Source organism: Strongylocentrotus purpuratus, unplaced genomic scaffold (genome assembly GCF_000002235.5).
Source record: "Strongylocentrotus purpuratus isolate Spur 01 unplaced genomic scaffold, Spur_5.0 spur5_scaffold_11, whole genome shotgun sequence".
NCBI classification, from domain to species: Eukaryota; Metazoa; Echinodermata; class Echinoidea; order Camarodonta; family Strongylocentrotidae; genus Strongylocentrotus; species Strongylocentrotus purpuratus.
This window is the reverse complement of record NW_022145596.1, coordinates 23,402,480-23,417,540: the sequence shown is the minus strand read 5'-3', so window position 1 is coordinate 23,417,540 and position 15,061 is coordinate 23,402,480. Positions and strand designations below refer to the sequence as shown.

Genomic DNA, 15,061 nt, shown 5'->3' with positions numbered 1-15,061 from the left:
ATTTTGGCGCGCGATGAGGAACGTGACACCTCCATTCTATCTTGTTCAGTTGAAATCATGATTTCGTCATCTTTACATTAAAGAGGTTTCCTGCGTTGTTCAAGGTGTTGATTTTCCTCTTGTTAACCATTGGTGTAGCTGCAGGGGCATGGGACTAGTTCCCCAGCAAAACGATGACAAGAAAGGAAAAGGACGAGCAAAATAGAGAGAAAACGAAGAGGGAAAAGGTAGCATGAACAAACAAAACAGACGTTACGACCTCTTCCACATATAATTGAATGTCATTGTTATCAACAAAGTTGTATTTTTGTAATTCAAATATTTTTTGTTTGATTCACTATCAATCAAAACATGCAACCTGTAGAAGGGGAGAATGTATCAAAAGGGAATGTAAAACAACTTTCAATATACAGACCATTTCGAAGATGTGTGCATGAAAGTGCGTCCTGTCCTTATTCTGTTTCAACGAGTTGCATACCTCAAAACCCACGCAGATAAAGACAACTGTTTCTTCTAATTTCCAGGGTTTATTGATACCTTACCCAACTATTATGACAGGATCAATATGGGTGAAGGATCGCTTCTCGTGGTTATAGATCTTCAAATTGGTATGGTCATGGAACAAGAATGCGAATCATTTTCCTCGTTCAACAAACAAACACAAAATCATTTTGCGACAGGGGACAAATGAAATATTGTACTTTGTGAGGCGTAGATTCATGATGAGTAAAAAACGCCCGTCGTAATCTTGTTGAATATAAAAGATATGGTTTGAACCCTATTATTAAACTTTTTTCAATCAGTTGCAGCAATTGTACAAGCTACTACTTGTTCAGAATTAGTTCCAAGGGTGAGAATGTAAAAGAAAGCAAACGAAATCAACTAAACAACTAACCAACCAACAAAACAAACACCGAAAAACAACAACTGCTAAAAAAGAGAGCCTATATTATATAGAGCTATGTATCGAGGCAAAGATAATCACTAATGAGACAACATTGAACCAACTAAATCGTGTGAAGATCAACATCAGGAGAATAATCCGTTTACAAAAAATCATGAAATAAAATTCAAGATAAATTCGGCACATTTGTATATCTAATTGAAACGTTCATGAGTCAAATGACTTATCAATTAGGACTTTCAGAACGATGATGGTGGCAGAGAAGTAGTTGATTTGAAGAGAATTGAGAGAAAGAAGGCAGAACAAAAGATTGTTTCGATGCTCATCATGATTGTCAGCTCATTGAGGGTTGCAAATTATTGCATAGTTTTGTAACCTCTGAGTGATCTCGAATTCCATCGGGAAAACGAATGGTTCTCTCGGCGATATGTGAATAATCAACGAGTTTTAAGAAACTGTATCGACATATATTTCTTTTACAATATAAGCAGACCTGTCTTTGCACAGAAAGAAATATGTCGCCGGCGTCGAAATCGTATCACCCAAATTCGAATAATCAAACGGTAAGCGTTTACATTACTTTTTTGAATACAAATTATCGACTTTCAACTATGTCCTTGTGAACTTTTTTTTCTTTATCTGTCATTTAATTTTCAATTCCAGATGTAAACGAGTGTGCCCAACGACCTTGCCAGCATCGGTGCATGAACGTCCCCGGTAGTTATCGCTGCTATTGCGAGGCTGGGAATACCCTACTCGCGGATAACAGGACGTGTATAGGTAGGTGGTCTCTGCTCTTTCTTCAATGAGAAAGGTGTCAATGTGAACATGAATTAACATAAGCAACACTTTAGAGACGTCTTTGAATATACAATAGTATTTAAAGATCTTAAATATCATACATTTACCACTTGGAAAATCATTTCGTATCGTATCGCTTCTCCTTCCTAATGTGCGGTTAAATACTGTCCCGTCTAATTTCGTAGCATCATCCTATTTTGAAATACTAATTTGTTATGTTTATTCATATTAATGGCGGTTACATAACCTAGTTTACATCTGATACTTAGTTGACATAAAAATGTCAATTTTTTCGCCAGGTTTATAAAAATAGGCCTCCATGTATATGTAGCACCTTTCGTTAGAATATTGATGAATGCAAGTGTAAGAATTTTTTTTCTTCATTGGTATGATAATAGGCCATTTGAGTAATGTGACAACACTTTCATAAATGCCTATGACTTTATGAAGTGCCTCTGTGATACGAATTATTTGATTAACTTGTTCCGAACAATCAAATTTAAGTAGTCAGCATGCAAATCGCCGCGTACATTACTTATTTTGAGACATGACAGGTCATAATGTTTGTCTGACCTAGCAACGACTGGTGTATGTAATTTGCATTCTGACTATTGAGACACAATCAAATGGATCAGGTGGATGTAATAGATAGTGAAACACGTATAAATTTGAATACATTTTGAAAATGGATACATTCAAGTTTTTAGTAAAAGAAAATTCATTTCGCGTTACATGATTGGGGAGTATGAGACGAATCTGCCCAAACGCATTGCACGATTGCCATGTCTGTATATAAGGAATTTATCGAATTTCAGATGGTCATTTACCTTAAAAGGGCTTTCGTTTTGGACATTCTTTTTGAAGTATACTGTACAACCTGTATGTTTATTTCATTGTACAGCTGATCATTCCTGCAGTGCAAGTCGTTGTGTATATGGATGTCAGCGTTACGATCACTACAAAACTAGGTGTCTCTGTCCAGCCGGCATGCGAGTTGCAGCAGATGGCTACAACTGCGAAGGTACGTTTGTATTCACAGCAAATACTTGTAATAACCTAGGAATAACCAAGAGAATATAAGAACTAATTAGTAAAGAAATCTGAAGAGAAAGTTAGTCGTAAAGGAAATCGCTATGTTTATTTTTTTTATTACAATATTGGTACATTGAATTTCACATGTACATAGTTATGTAATTCTCATGTTGGCGTATTCGCCTCACATGAAAAGTAATAACGATGAAGGAAATTAACAAGGTAGTAAATTTATGAAACATTAAAGATTTTTTTTTTATGTTCTTGGTACTTGAATTTTTCAAGTGACAGTACTTTTTTTTAATGCTAGCGTATTTGCTTCACATGTTCCGATTTTTTTTTATGTTGAAATATTAACAAGCATTTGATAAAGCTGAATTTGAATTATACAACTGCTATCTTCTAGGAAGCTATCAAAATATAATATGCAACTATATGTGTCTGTATTTCCGTTCACTGATCATTTCGATTTCACCACTGAGTTTAAGAGAATTGAAATTATCGTACTTATCATTCATTATACTACGATGTTTTTTTTATTTAATCAAGAGTAGAGGGACTTTTCTCGGAGCTTTGGAGAGAAAAACCATTTATGAATGCCTCAGATTTAAAAAGAAGAACAAGATTCTTACATTGTCTAAGCAGATTGTGCCCTGGGTGCAGAAACCTCTGGCTACTTACGTTCGAAGGTTTTATTAATATATTCTGCTTTCTTTCAGATATCAACGAATGCACAGAGGGCCTGGTTTCATGCGGGAGAGACAGACGATGTAAAAACACATACGGGGATTTCATGTGTATCTGTCGCCATGGATACCGATTCAACTATGTCAATGGAAAGTTAAAATGCGTGGGTAAGTATTTGTTACAACAGAAGTAGAAATATAGTTACCTTGTTATTTTTAATAGTCATAGTGAGATGTTGGTTTTATATTGTTCATTTAGGTGTTGATATTACCAACTTGTTACTGCTTTGACACATTTTAGGCTGGCATCAAATATAAGTGGAGGGTACAGAGTAGTTTGTCGTTAATAACAACATGATTTTACAGCGATTATAATGCAGTAGCTTCACGTAATTAATGTGTCCTCAGGGTGCAATGAAGGAAATGAAGAAAATGAAAATGTACAAACAATGGAACAACTTACAACATTAAATTTCTTTGGAAATTATAAACAAAAGAGTTTCAGTGCAATTTAAATATATTATCTACCCCTTGATATCTTGAACATTTTGTGGCAATAGACTTTTACATTTAAAAAAGGTTGAGGTTTTGAAGAGTATTCCGGATCTTGTCATACTTGAATAATGAAATCGTTTAGTTAATTATTGAACAGATCAGTGATGAGACAAGTATTAAAGGTTGTCATTCGATATAATGGCAGAGCCTATACATATAAATACATCTTATCTTTAATAATGCAACATTCAAAACATTTTGTCTCATCTCAGGCAAACTAAGCAATGATTTCGATGGCCCTATACTATCCCCTATTTTGTTCATCATTATTTGTATCCATTGCCCCTTCCCCAGCTGAAGATATTTGTAACAGTGGAGACCATGAGTGTCACCGGCACGCCACCTGCGCCCTGACGAACTCCAAGGACGGAGGCTACAAGTGTACCTGTAAAATGGGTTTTATCGGTGATGGCAATAACTGCATCCGGTTACGTAAGTTTCCTTATTTTCTTTAACTCATCGTTGAGTTTTAGCTTGATCTAATTAAACTCGAGTTTAACCAAGGATAGTTGACCGACTTCTCGCGTCGAGTTTAAGTGAATTCGTAAATTATGGGAAATCGAGTTCTGAAGTTTGATTACACATTTTGTACGTTGTCAAGCTTGATGATTTAAACAATTAGACCCGTTTTCAAATGTATTTTAAAGTATGGTTGCTTCTTTCCCCAAGTGCCTCTGGTAAAGAACTAGTGCAATCATACAGTTATGTAAAAAAAAAAAAAAAAAAAAAAAGATTATGCACCAGTAGTTTATGTTGATGCAGAATGGATACAATATATGTTGCTATGTCCCCCAAAACCTCGGACAAACCTTTGTGTCATCATGAAAGACCATTGTAGAAATTATATTTGTGAGGTTTGAATCTATTTTTGAATTGGTTATTACTGCGTCCATCGAGTTTAAAATCATGATCAGTTCGTTGTCGACTGAAGCATTTGGACTAATGTTTGATTGTGACGTCATTTCGTCACCACGTCGGTACACAATGTAACGCTAACAGTCATTCTTCATATTAGAGATCCAATAGAAAGACTTGTGTACCAAGGTGTGTGCAAAGTTTCAATGCTTCTCTTTCTCGCATTACTTCCGTCACAACAACTGAACATTGTGCATCAGTGCTACTTCCTAAACAATAAATTATTTTATCAGCCACAAAGCAAGCTGTCATATTTTTAAAGTAATTTCCTTGCCAAAAAAGGGGGCACTTAAAATATTAATAACAATAATACCACTTGAGATGTTGGTGCGGTTCGTATCTAATATGTCTATAGTAGAAGACACTCCTATCTTTATATGATGATGTCACTGTCTTCTCTTCTTTAATTATTTCGTCTTTAGCAACATTAACATAGATTGTATGAAACTGGTCGACATTATACACACGGTTCATTGCCATAGAAACGAAGTGGTGTGCATGGTTATACATTTTCGCATCTTATTCGTTCTTTACTTTTAACTATGATATTCTAATGTTCATTTTGGCAGATCCACACACATGTGAGAACCATCCCTGTTTCGAGGGAGTGGCATGTACAGATCTCAACATCCTTCCCAGCACGCAGCTTATGGTGTTCCCCGAGAGTGGAGTGATCTACAAGTATGAATGCGGCCGGTGCCCACCTACACATTACGGCAATGGAGAATCATGTACACGTAAGTCTTCAGTATGAATGCAGCACGAGTAATTAATATGAACATGCGTGGTTGTGTAATGACAGATTGGATATTGTCTTGATATTCAACTACATAACACCAGAAGAAGAAAAAAAGAACAAAACTATCTTCGATATATGGTAAGTTTTCACAGAAACAGTATCCGTAGGTCTGTAGGAGTGTGCTGGTTAGCATTATGGTTAGAATTGTGGATCACAAGGTCCGCGGTTCAAGTCCCGCCGCAGCACTAATGTCCTTTGGCAAGACATTGATCTACATTTGCCACTCTCCACCCAGGTGTTAAATGGGTACCGGGTAGGATGCGAAAGCTAATGTGGTTAGATTAGCAAATGTGCGCTTGTAAGAATGACGCCTGGCTGGAATGCTCCCCAGGGAGTGGAGAATGTGCATACATTGTTTGCGGGTAAGCCTGAATCCAATGACCGGGGTAATAATATACTTATCTGTAAAGCGCTTTGAGAGGGCCTCTGGTCCTGAAAAGCGCTATATAAGAACGAGCTATTATTATTATTATTATTATTAGTTCACTATCTAATAAAAAAAAAGGTGATTTGATTTGGTTTGGAGTCCGAGACATCCATCTATGTCATCTACCCTATCATGCTTGTTTGATGTGTATAAGGTTTTTCTTCCTTATTGAAAGGATGTAATTTTTTGCATTGATGATTTTTTGTCATGGACCCACGTGGGTCATGTTGGTGTTCATTGAAAGTTTCATTCACCTTTAATTTTTGGTTTTTCCCCGAACAGCGTTCCCAACATCGCCACCACCTACCACAACAATACCCACAACAACGCCACCCCCGACAACGACAGTCGCAACAACAACTCCCGAGCCAACCACTACACCTGAACCAACGACAACACATGCACCCACGACCACACCGGAACCTACAACAACACCGGAACCGACAACAACACCGGAACCGACAACGACTCCCGCGCCAACCACTACACCCGAACCTACAACAACACCAGAGCCTACAACTACACCAGAACCGACAACGACTCCCACGCCTACAACTACACCAGAACCTACCACAACACCAGAGCCTACAACTACGCCAGAACCAACGACAACACCAGCGCCAACCACAACACCAGAGCCAACCACAACGCCAGAGCCAACCACAACTCCAGAGCCAACCACAACGCCAGAACCAACAACAACACCTCAACCTACCACAATCATACCCACATCTCCTCCTACCACCCCGGTGCCAACCGGTCTTACTGTGTTGACCATGGACGGTTCGGCCCAACAGGCTCTGCTCCCTGACGTCCAGGTTCGAATAATCAGACCGACCGTCCAGGACTGGCCGGTGACGACGTCAAACTCGTCGACCACCGATGACGGTCTCGTGTGGATGGACATCCCCGAAGGAGAACCCATCATCGTGGTCGCTTCCAAGAAAGGATACATGGAGACGTCCTCAACATACCGCTTCCAACCAGGAGAAAGTGAGTAAGATTGGTTAGTGCTACGGTATTGCAGCATTAATTTGCAGCGACCACATGTCTAGTTATTACTGTACATGGTGCCTCTGGCATAAATAGCCGTGATTAAATGAAACATCTAGGAATTAAACACACTTCATAAAGACGAAAATGTGATCGTTTCAAGATCAAAATTTTGCATCTTTTAGTTTCCCTTATGATTACAACGTATCTCTTGCGCCCATTACCTGCCCGTGGTGTCAAAGTGGGAACTAATGCAAGAAGAATATACATATTCATTCCAAGGACATAGCTATTGAAAGCAAGAACATGAAACAGCTGTAGGTGAATGCGATGAAAATTGAAGTCAACATTTTCTTGTAGAATAATTCTAAAGAACTCTCCATTACCCTTTTATGTTTCAGAAAACGTTTTGCCGATGCTGGTTCACAGGCATCCACTGAGGAAGGAGTTTGTCTGGATGTCTGGGATGGATCGCCTTGTAGAGTTCAGACCTAACAACGTTGGAATACCATACAGTGTCGAGATTCCAGCAGGTAAAACAAACAAAAGGCAACCTGGAACCCGTTTCACGAAGCCTTTTTTTCAATGACAAATGACAAAAATCAGTGACAAAACTGCTGATAACCAATCAAAAGCAAGGATTTCAATAGCTTATAACAAAAACTTGTCATTTGTCACTGATGACAATTGTGGTTAAACGCCCCTTGATTTCATTAATAATGGTCATAAGGATACAAAAACACGATCGAAGAGACTCTCTTAAACAAACTCAAGGCGTTTTCAGCAACCTTGTGCATCTCATATTTAATTCTGCTAACATGGAAATGACATTACGTAATCTGAACATGAAGTCTATAGAAAATGCAATAGGATATAAATGAAATCGCACTGCAGTTTATTTTTGAGAGCCTTGCGTTCATGTTCAAGGTAGATGAGCGATGAACAACATTATTTTAGTTGTTGAGATGATTATATGTAAACTTGGACTTCTGACTTGAAGTCTTATCCCAGGAAAATGCCTTACAAAAGAATGCTACGGTGCACTGACCTGGGCCCCGTTTCACAAAACTTGTCATCAGTGAAAAATGACAGTTTTTGTTATAAGCTACTGAAATACTTGCTTCTGATTGGTTATCAGCAGATTTGTCACCGATTTTTTGTTGTTGTCATTTTCATTGGAAAAAGGCTTTGTGAAACGGGTCCCTGGGCCCGGTCTACAAAGAATTGATTTGCTCCAGATTTATCACAGGCCCTCCAAACATTGTAATATTACAAACTCATATCTCTTTACTACAGAGTTGCGATTGATATCCAACAAGTCGCGACCAGTCGCAGAAATAATAGGACGGAACCCAGGTCTCCTCAAAACCGAGTTAACCTGTTTTAAGCACTATCGCTTGATCATTTCAATTGAAGCCATACATAATGAAAAGACACGCAGTACATTCGTGGCAGGGTCAAATGTTAAAACTTTAAACAAAATGATTCGATAACACTCACATAATGCTTGCCAGATCTTGAACGAAGATATGTATGATAAATAAAGTAAACTGATTAAAGAATACTCGTTTCAGATCCAAACCATGCCGAATCTTTGTCCGGTACTATGGCTAAGTTGAGTGATTATGCCGGTCATGTGTTTCAGGCAATTATGTTTCCAGGTCCTTCCTGCGGACGTTATAAACTAGTTTACACTCGACTCGAAGTTGCTACTTGTGCGATTTCTGTCTCCACCTTAATCAGCAATCAAGACCGACTTTAATAGAAAAGATTGGAGCCAGAAATCAGATCCGGTCTAACCTCATATCAACCACACTAAACATGTCTCAAGACCCACGTAGTAACGTATAGGGTTCATCTCAAATGTTTTCGTTCGTAGCTTCCTCATTAATGTTCCCGATGTCACTCATATGCAAGCCAAAATGACTGGTCAGCTGTCAGCACATTGGCAAATTGACAGTTTAACCATTTTCAAACTTTGAAACATAATTGATCAATACACTGACTAATACCAATTTTTGTGTTCATTCCAATTTTAGGTAGTCTGGATATCCCTGAGGAAAGTATCTTTGAGGTGAGGTTTTCGGGTGTGAACACGAGTAATCCATTGGAATTAAAAGAGGTGCCTGAGCTGATTGGTGCAGTAGAATCTGCAGACGGTAAGTACAATTTTCAAGAAATTATTACGTAACGTTCTTACGACGTGATATTCGTGTAACGATACCTTGACGTAGATGGATTTAGCTGTAGAATAACAGCACGGCTATCACATTAATATTTACAACTACAATTATAGGAGCTCGACGAATTCCCTTCTTTAGTTCTCAAATATTGATCACATATTGTAAAGATAAGATACCAATCTGCAATTTTTGCACTGTTAAAGTGGTTTATGTCAGAGAATTCAAAAGAAGATGGGTTAAGGATACGTGTTAATGTTCGATAAGCAACACATATTTACCATTTTGTTTTACACTTCAGGAATTAAATTAACCGGACTAGAGGCCTTTTCGATGGCCGAAGTGACGGTGGTCAACACGGAGACCAATGATCTTGTCGACGTCATGCTGCCATTCGAAGCCGAATTCCCTCTAAATAGAAAACCTTAAAAATATTGATCACATGTTGTAAAGATAAGAAACTAATTTGCAATTTTTGCAAAACTATGTTTTTCATGCCACGGGAACTAAATTGTTTATGTCAGAGAATTCAGAAGATGAAGGGTTAAGGAATACGTGTTAATGTTCCATAAGCAACACATATTTTCGATTTTGTTTTACAGGAATTAAATTGACCGGACTAGAGGCCTTTTCGATGGCCGAAGTGACGGTAGTCAACACGGAGACCAATGATCTTGTCGACGTCATGCTGCCATTTGAAGCCGAGTTCCCTCTCAATAGAAAACCACGAGGTGCTCGTCATGGAACTCGAATCCCCGCCTGGTACTTCGATAAGGCGACAGGTAAAGATTGAGAAAAAATCTTCCTCTAGCATGACCAAAAATGCATACGAATACTAGCTCTTCTGAATATGTATCAGGTTTGTTTATTTTGTGGTACCTTTTTTGCTTGATCAAATGCATTTCTAGGCCCCTTTTAACCGGTCCCAGGGGCCACGTACAGCAAAGGGGCAACAACAGACGTCCATATTTAGATATATTAGGTTTCTTCCTGAATGTTCCAATAGTTCGTTTGACCAAAGTGCAATGGGATACCGAGCTATTCCGACAAATAACGCACAATCCCTTTAGAGCTTTTAGTATTTGGTTTGGAATCATCAACGGCTTTCCTCAAAAGCACTGTAAAAAAATTGTAATGTATTTGTATGTCTTCTACTTACTCTGCAGGCGTGTGGAAAAAAAGTGGTATTGGTAAAGTGAAACGGAATCAACACGGGGAGCTTGTGTGGAGCTTTCAGGCAAGACATTTCACTTGGTGGAGTGCCATGCAGCCCTGGCCAGAGACATCCTGTATTATCATCAGAACGTGCTACGACAAGAAATGCAAACGGATCGCCAGTTACGTCCCTGTTGAGTAAGTGAACTCTCCAGCTTGTTTAGACAGTTCAAACACCAAGATCCCCCTTCTTAAGCTACAGTCCCATATACGTCCCGGACCGTCCCGGACCATCCCGGACCCCATCCGGGGTGATCCGGGATTCGGTCCGTGTTGACACCGTGTTGGCACCGGGGTGGTCCTGGATGGTCCTGGATGGTCCTGGATGGTCCTGGATGGTCCTGGATGGTCCTGGGCGGTCAATAACTCACTCCCGGACTGCCACGGATCAACACGGACCGCCCCGGCGCCACTACGGATGACCCCGGACCCAGCACGGTGGCTACACGGATCACCCCGGATCAAACTATTGTCCCGGACCGTCCCGGACCACCCCGGCAGTTTTTGACCGTCAAAAACATCCGGGGTCGACTCCCGGACCGCCCAGGACCATCCAGGACCATCCAGGACCATCCAGGACCACCCAGGACCACCCTGGTGCCAACACGGTGTCAACACGGACCGAATCCCGGATCACCCCGGATGGGGTCCGGGATGGTCCGGGACGGTCCGGGACGTATATGGGACTGTAGCTTTACAGAAATACACAAATCATGAGCAATTGCTAGGTACATTCTTCAACAATTGCTCTGGGGGAATTTGGAACGAGTGACGGTTACCTAGTCCAGAGGTTTCCACGCTCGAATGTTTTCATCTTCCAAACTAATTTGAGCCAGAGGCCTTCGAGGTTGTATTATAATGGTCCTTCCGACAACTAGTCAGTAGGTATACAAGAACGAAAATCTTCAATCTTGAGGACACTTGGTCTCACGAACCTTCGAAACCGTGTACCTTGATTAATATTTGGTTCCTTCAACTATCCGATTTCCTAGCCTACCATCCCAAAACGATATCTACCCCGACAATTGTCCTTTTGAAATGTTTATCTTCCAGATAAAAAAAATGTTCTTGGTAGTTTATAGTACATTTTGTGTACACAAGTTTTATTATTGCCAGCTCTTTTAAACGAAGGATTCGCTTTTTCTTATTTCCAGAGTGAACGGTCTTGATTTCTCCTTTTCGTCCTCGAGTGTGACCAGTGCCGAAGGACGGACGTGCGCCCAGTTTAAGATGGGCGGTCAGGTCAGGGTTTCGTCGCCCTGCTCCAAGAAGCCCAAGTTTAGGACAGGCACCCCCGGTGGCCCCTCGTATTGCCCAGCCGAGTATGATACGCAGGTCCTGAGACCGTCCGAAGGGACCGTGACACAGGAGTGTGAAGAGGTCACTATTGTAGTCAGAGGTAAGCTAATCCTCTCATTCTTATGATTCCGCATCCATAGGATTATACAGCTTCTTATCAGGAGGGTGTGCTTCAGGCCTATTATGCCTATACCATATATCAAGGCTTAAAGTAATGTTATTTCATCGTTATTTTTCCATGTGGCATTGAACATGCTGAAGATAGAGAAATATTTTACGTATTAATAACCAGATATATTGGTCATCTGGCCTTAAGATGACTCCTCTTATTTGACTCCTCTAAAATATGCCCAGTAGTCAGTTTAGTTGGAAGATAGTCATGCTAACGCTCCATCCTTCCGTCCTCCCAAACAGATGTAAGGTTGACACACTGTAACGAGCCGGACATCCCTCGCTTCGCGAAGACGTATTCCTCAGACTACAGGATCGGTGGCATGGTATCCTTCGAGTGCACGGGTGGCTACCAACTGGTTGGCGAGTCGCAGAGGGCGTGCTTACCTTGCGGTAGATGGAGCGGTAAAAACCCGGTCTGCAGACGGTCGACCGAAGAGTACACATACGAAGTCCTTAGCACGAACTATGACCCTGCGCGGGGGGTCGCCAGTAGCGTTTTTATTCGAAACCGAGGAAGCAGCAGTAGCAGTATGTATTATTCGAAACCATCGATTTGATCTTGGCTTCATAACGACCTGACTGGATTGCGATATTTCTGTTTGTTTTTCCTGTTTTATTTATTTCAAAACATATCAGTTCGTGACGATTCGACTGCGCTAAGCACATCGATGTCACCATTTATAAACAGAACTGTGATGTCGAAGGTGACACAAAATAGTGTAAGCTATTCTTTGATGTGTAGGCTATGAGGATTCGAGTGGTGGGGACATCGCAATGAAAAGAATTAACGGACGCTAGATGTAAGTGTTGTTTCGCGCTGAATCGAAAAACCCTGTTCAAGAATCTTTGATATTGACATGACTCCGTGGAGAGTGATGTTTCCAGATGTATTTGTATCATCTTGATATCGTCGAAGACAGTTCTTCCTCTGTATATTCGCTGGCTGCCTTGTCATGGACAACAACTGTGTGCTTGATTTGATGACGCAAATTCGGTTGGAACACGTATTATAAAGAACCTGACAATACACACCGAAGATGTGCGACGATCTTAATATTGGAAGGGCAGACTAATGTTAGAACCATTATCTGGTTACCAAAGCGTATTTGATGGAAAACGAAATAGTGGATAGTATGGAAAAAAAGCTGTGCATCTTTTGATTTCAAAACATTTACAGTGGTTGTAACATTTGTTTTTCAGACTTACATATTACCTCTGACAAAAAAAGCTGTCACCAGACGTTTCTTGATTGTATGAGTGTGTTTATTAGTTGATGACGTTCTGTGCATGCCTAAAATGGTGCTTATTTTATACTGCAAAGCCAAGTATTACTATTCTATATACATTCATGTATATTGTGAAATAGACGGACTAGTCTATTAGGTTTAACATTATTATTATTATACAAAATATGTACCCTGTAGCTGCAGTAGTTTTGTAAATTAGTGACCCTTCCAATTCACCTGACACACAAGTTTATTTCCTTTCGTTATATCTTTCACGTTGTCAGTCTGTCTATTCTGGTCTATAATATCTCTTCGAAAGTCTTTACAAGTCCCGTTTGTCCCCTCTTTCTATCTTTTCCAATGTAGTTTTTTTTATGGCTGAAATTAGTATCATATTCTATCCTTAATAATATCAATACAACTGATGGGGAATTTCTCCTCGTTTGGGGGAAATTATATGGTATTTAAAGAAATGTTGCATTTTGTAAATATTGAAATTGCAACGTGGTGTAATATATATATATCTTGCCTGTTTGTCATGATTATAATCTGATGGATGGACTTCTGTGATGATAAAGATGTTGATAAAGTGTTACTGAAATTGAATTATTTTAAATTTTACAAAGTGTTAAATATAAATATAATGTATGTTTTGTGTGAAACTTGTGTATAAGAGTACTCGTAAGTGCATGCTAGGAAATTAAAAAAAAAAATGCTTCTGATATGGCTATTATCGTGAGAATGGCTAACCATGAAGAAAATAATGATTATGATATATCGTCAATATTTTTGTCATTTGATCATTCTGATTTACCAATGTGTCTTAACAAAATTTCATATTTTAAACATATTGCTAAATAATCAATTCTTATAATTAACCATACTTGTCATTTTAAGAAATCATGTTCAGAATCGGTGTATCTGGTTATATTTTCTATTGGTATTCCTTGTGTTGATTTGTAGTACCTCAGTAAAACCATAGAGACCGAAACCAGGGCCCGGTTGCACAAAACTTACCATTGATGGTAACTTTGCCATCAATGGTAACTACCATGGAAACCTTGATTGTGATTGGATGTTGAGCCCTGTAAACATGGTACTTGCCATTGATTGCAAAATTACCATCAATGGTAAGTTGTATGCAACGGGGCCCTGACCGACAAAGACAGAATAAAAATGATCACAATGGCCATTTACGACTGTGGTAAATGAAGGCATTTTGTGTGTAAAACAAAGTGGTAACTTAACAACTTGTATGATAGCAAGTTTATCAATAGACCCTGCAATTGATAATAAGTAGAAATTTAATTTATGCCATGCAGAGAGAAACAATGTCATTCTGTTTCCGCCTGTTTGGAATTGGTCATTACCTATTCAAAAATGAAGAGTTCAGATCCTTTGCGAGTTGTAAAGTATTTTTTGAGAAAACAATTATTTCGAATTCTCCTATTTTGCATATAATTATATCGATTTGAATACGATTTTTATTCACCTAAGTTTGCATTCGGCAGGTTCTACCTTCAAATTAGAGATTCGTATTACACGTTTATCCCCCCAAGTCATAAAATGCAAGCAGTGAATAATTATAATTCACTGGGTATGTATCGATTGTCAAGTCCATGATATTGTATCCTTTATGTCACCGAATACATCACGATTTAAGTATTTCAGAAAATAATGATTATGAATATGATGGCCTTATTAGAGTTTGGATCATTTCAATTCAATTCAATGTATTTATTGTCCACGTCGACGGAAATGTGTTATGTTGTCATGCATAAAACACATTGCATATAAGGTGATCCATATATTTTAAAGGCTCAAGAAAAAAAATACCAATGCTAATTGTAAGATT

The 15,061-nt window shown here is 39.1% G+C and overlaps 1 protein-coding gene across 1 annotated transcript; it reads left to right on the top strand.

Annotated features, from left to right (window-relative positions):
• The first annotated feature begins 2,578 nt into the window (after positions 1 to 2,578).
• On the top strand, positions 2,579 to 13,370 carry LOC115922119. Its single transcript, XM_030980203.1, has 11 exons — positions 2,579 to 2,726; positions 3,457 to 3,591; positions 4,273 to 4,410; positions 5,463 to 5,630; positions 6,402 to 7,112; positions 7,514 to 7,645; positions 9,152 to 9,271; positions 9,895 to 10,074; positions 10,459 to 10,645; positions 11,662 to 11,906; positions 12,221 to 13,370. The coding sequence occupies exons 1-11, from the start codon at positions 2,693 to 2,695 to the stop codon at positions 12,535 to 12,537; spliced, it is 2,367 nt and encodes a 788-aa protein (XP_030836063.1). The 5' UTR covers positions 2,579 to 2,692; the 3' UTR covers positions 12,538 to 13,370.
• The last annotated feature ends 1,691 nt before the right edge of the window (positions 13,371 to 15,061 follow it).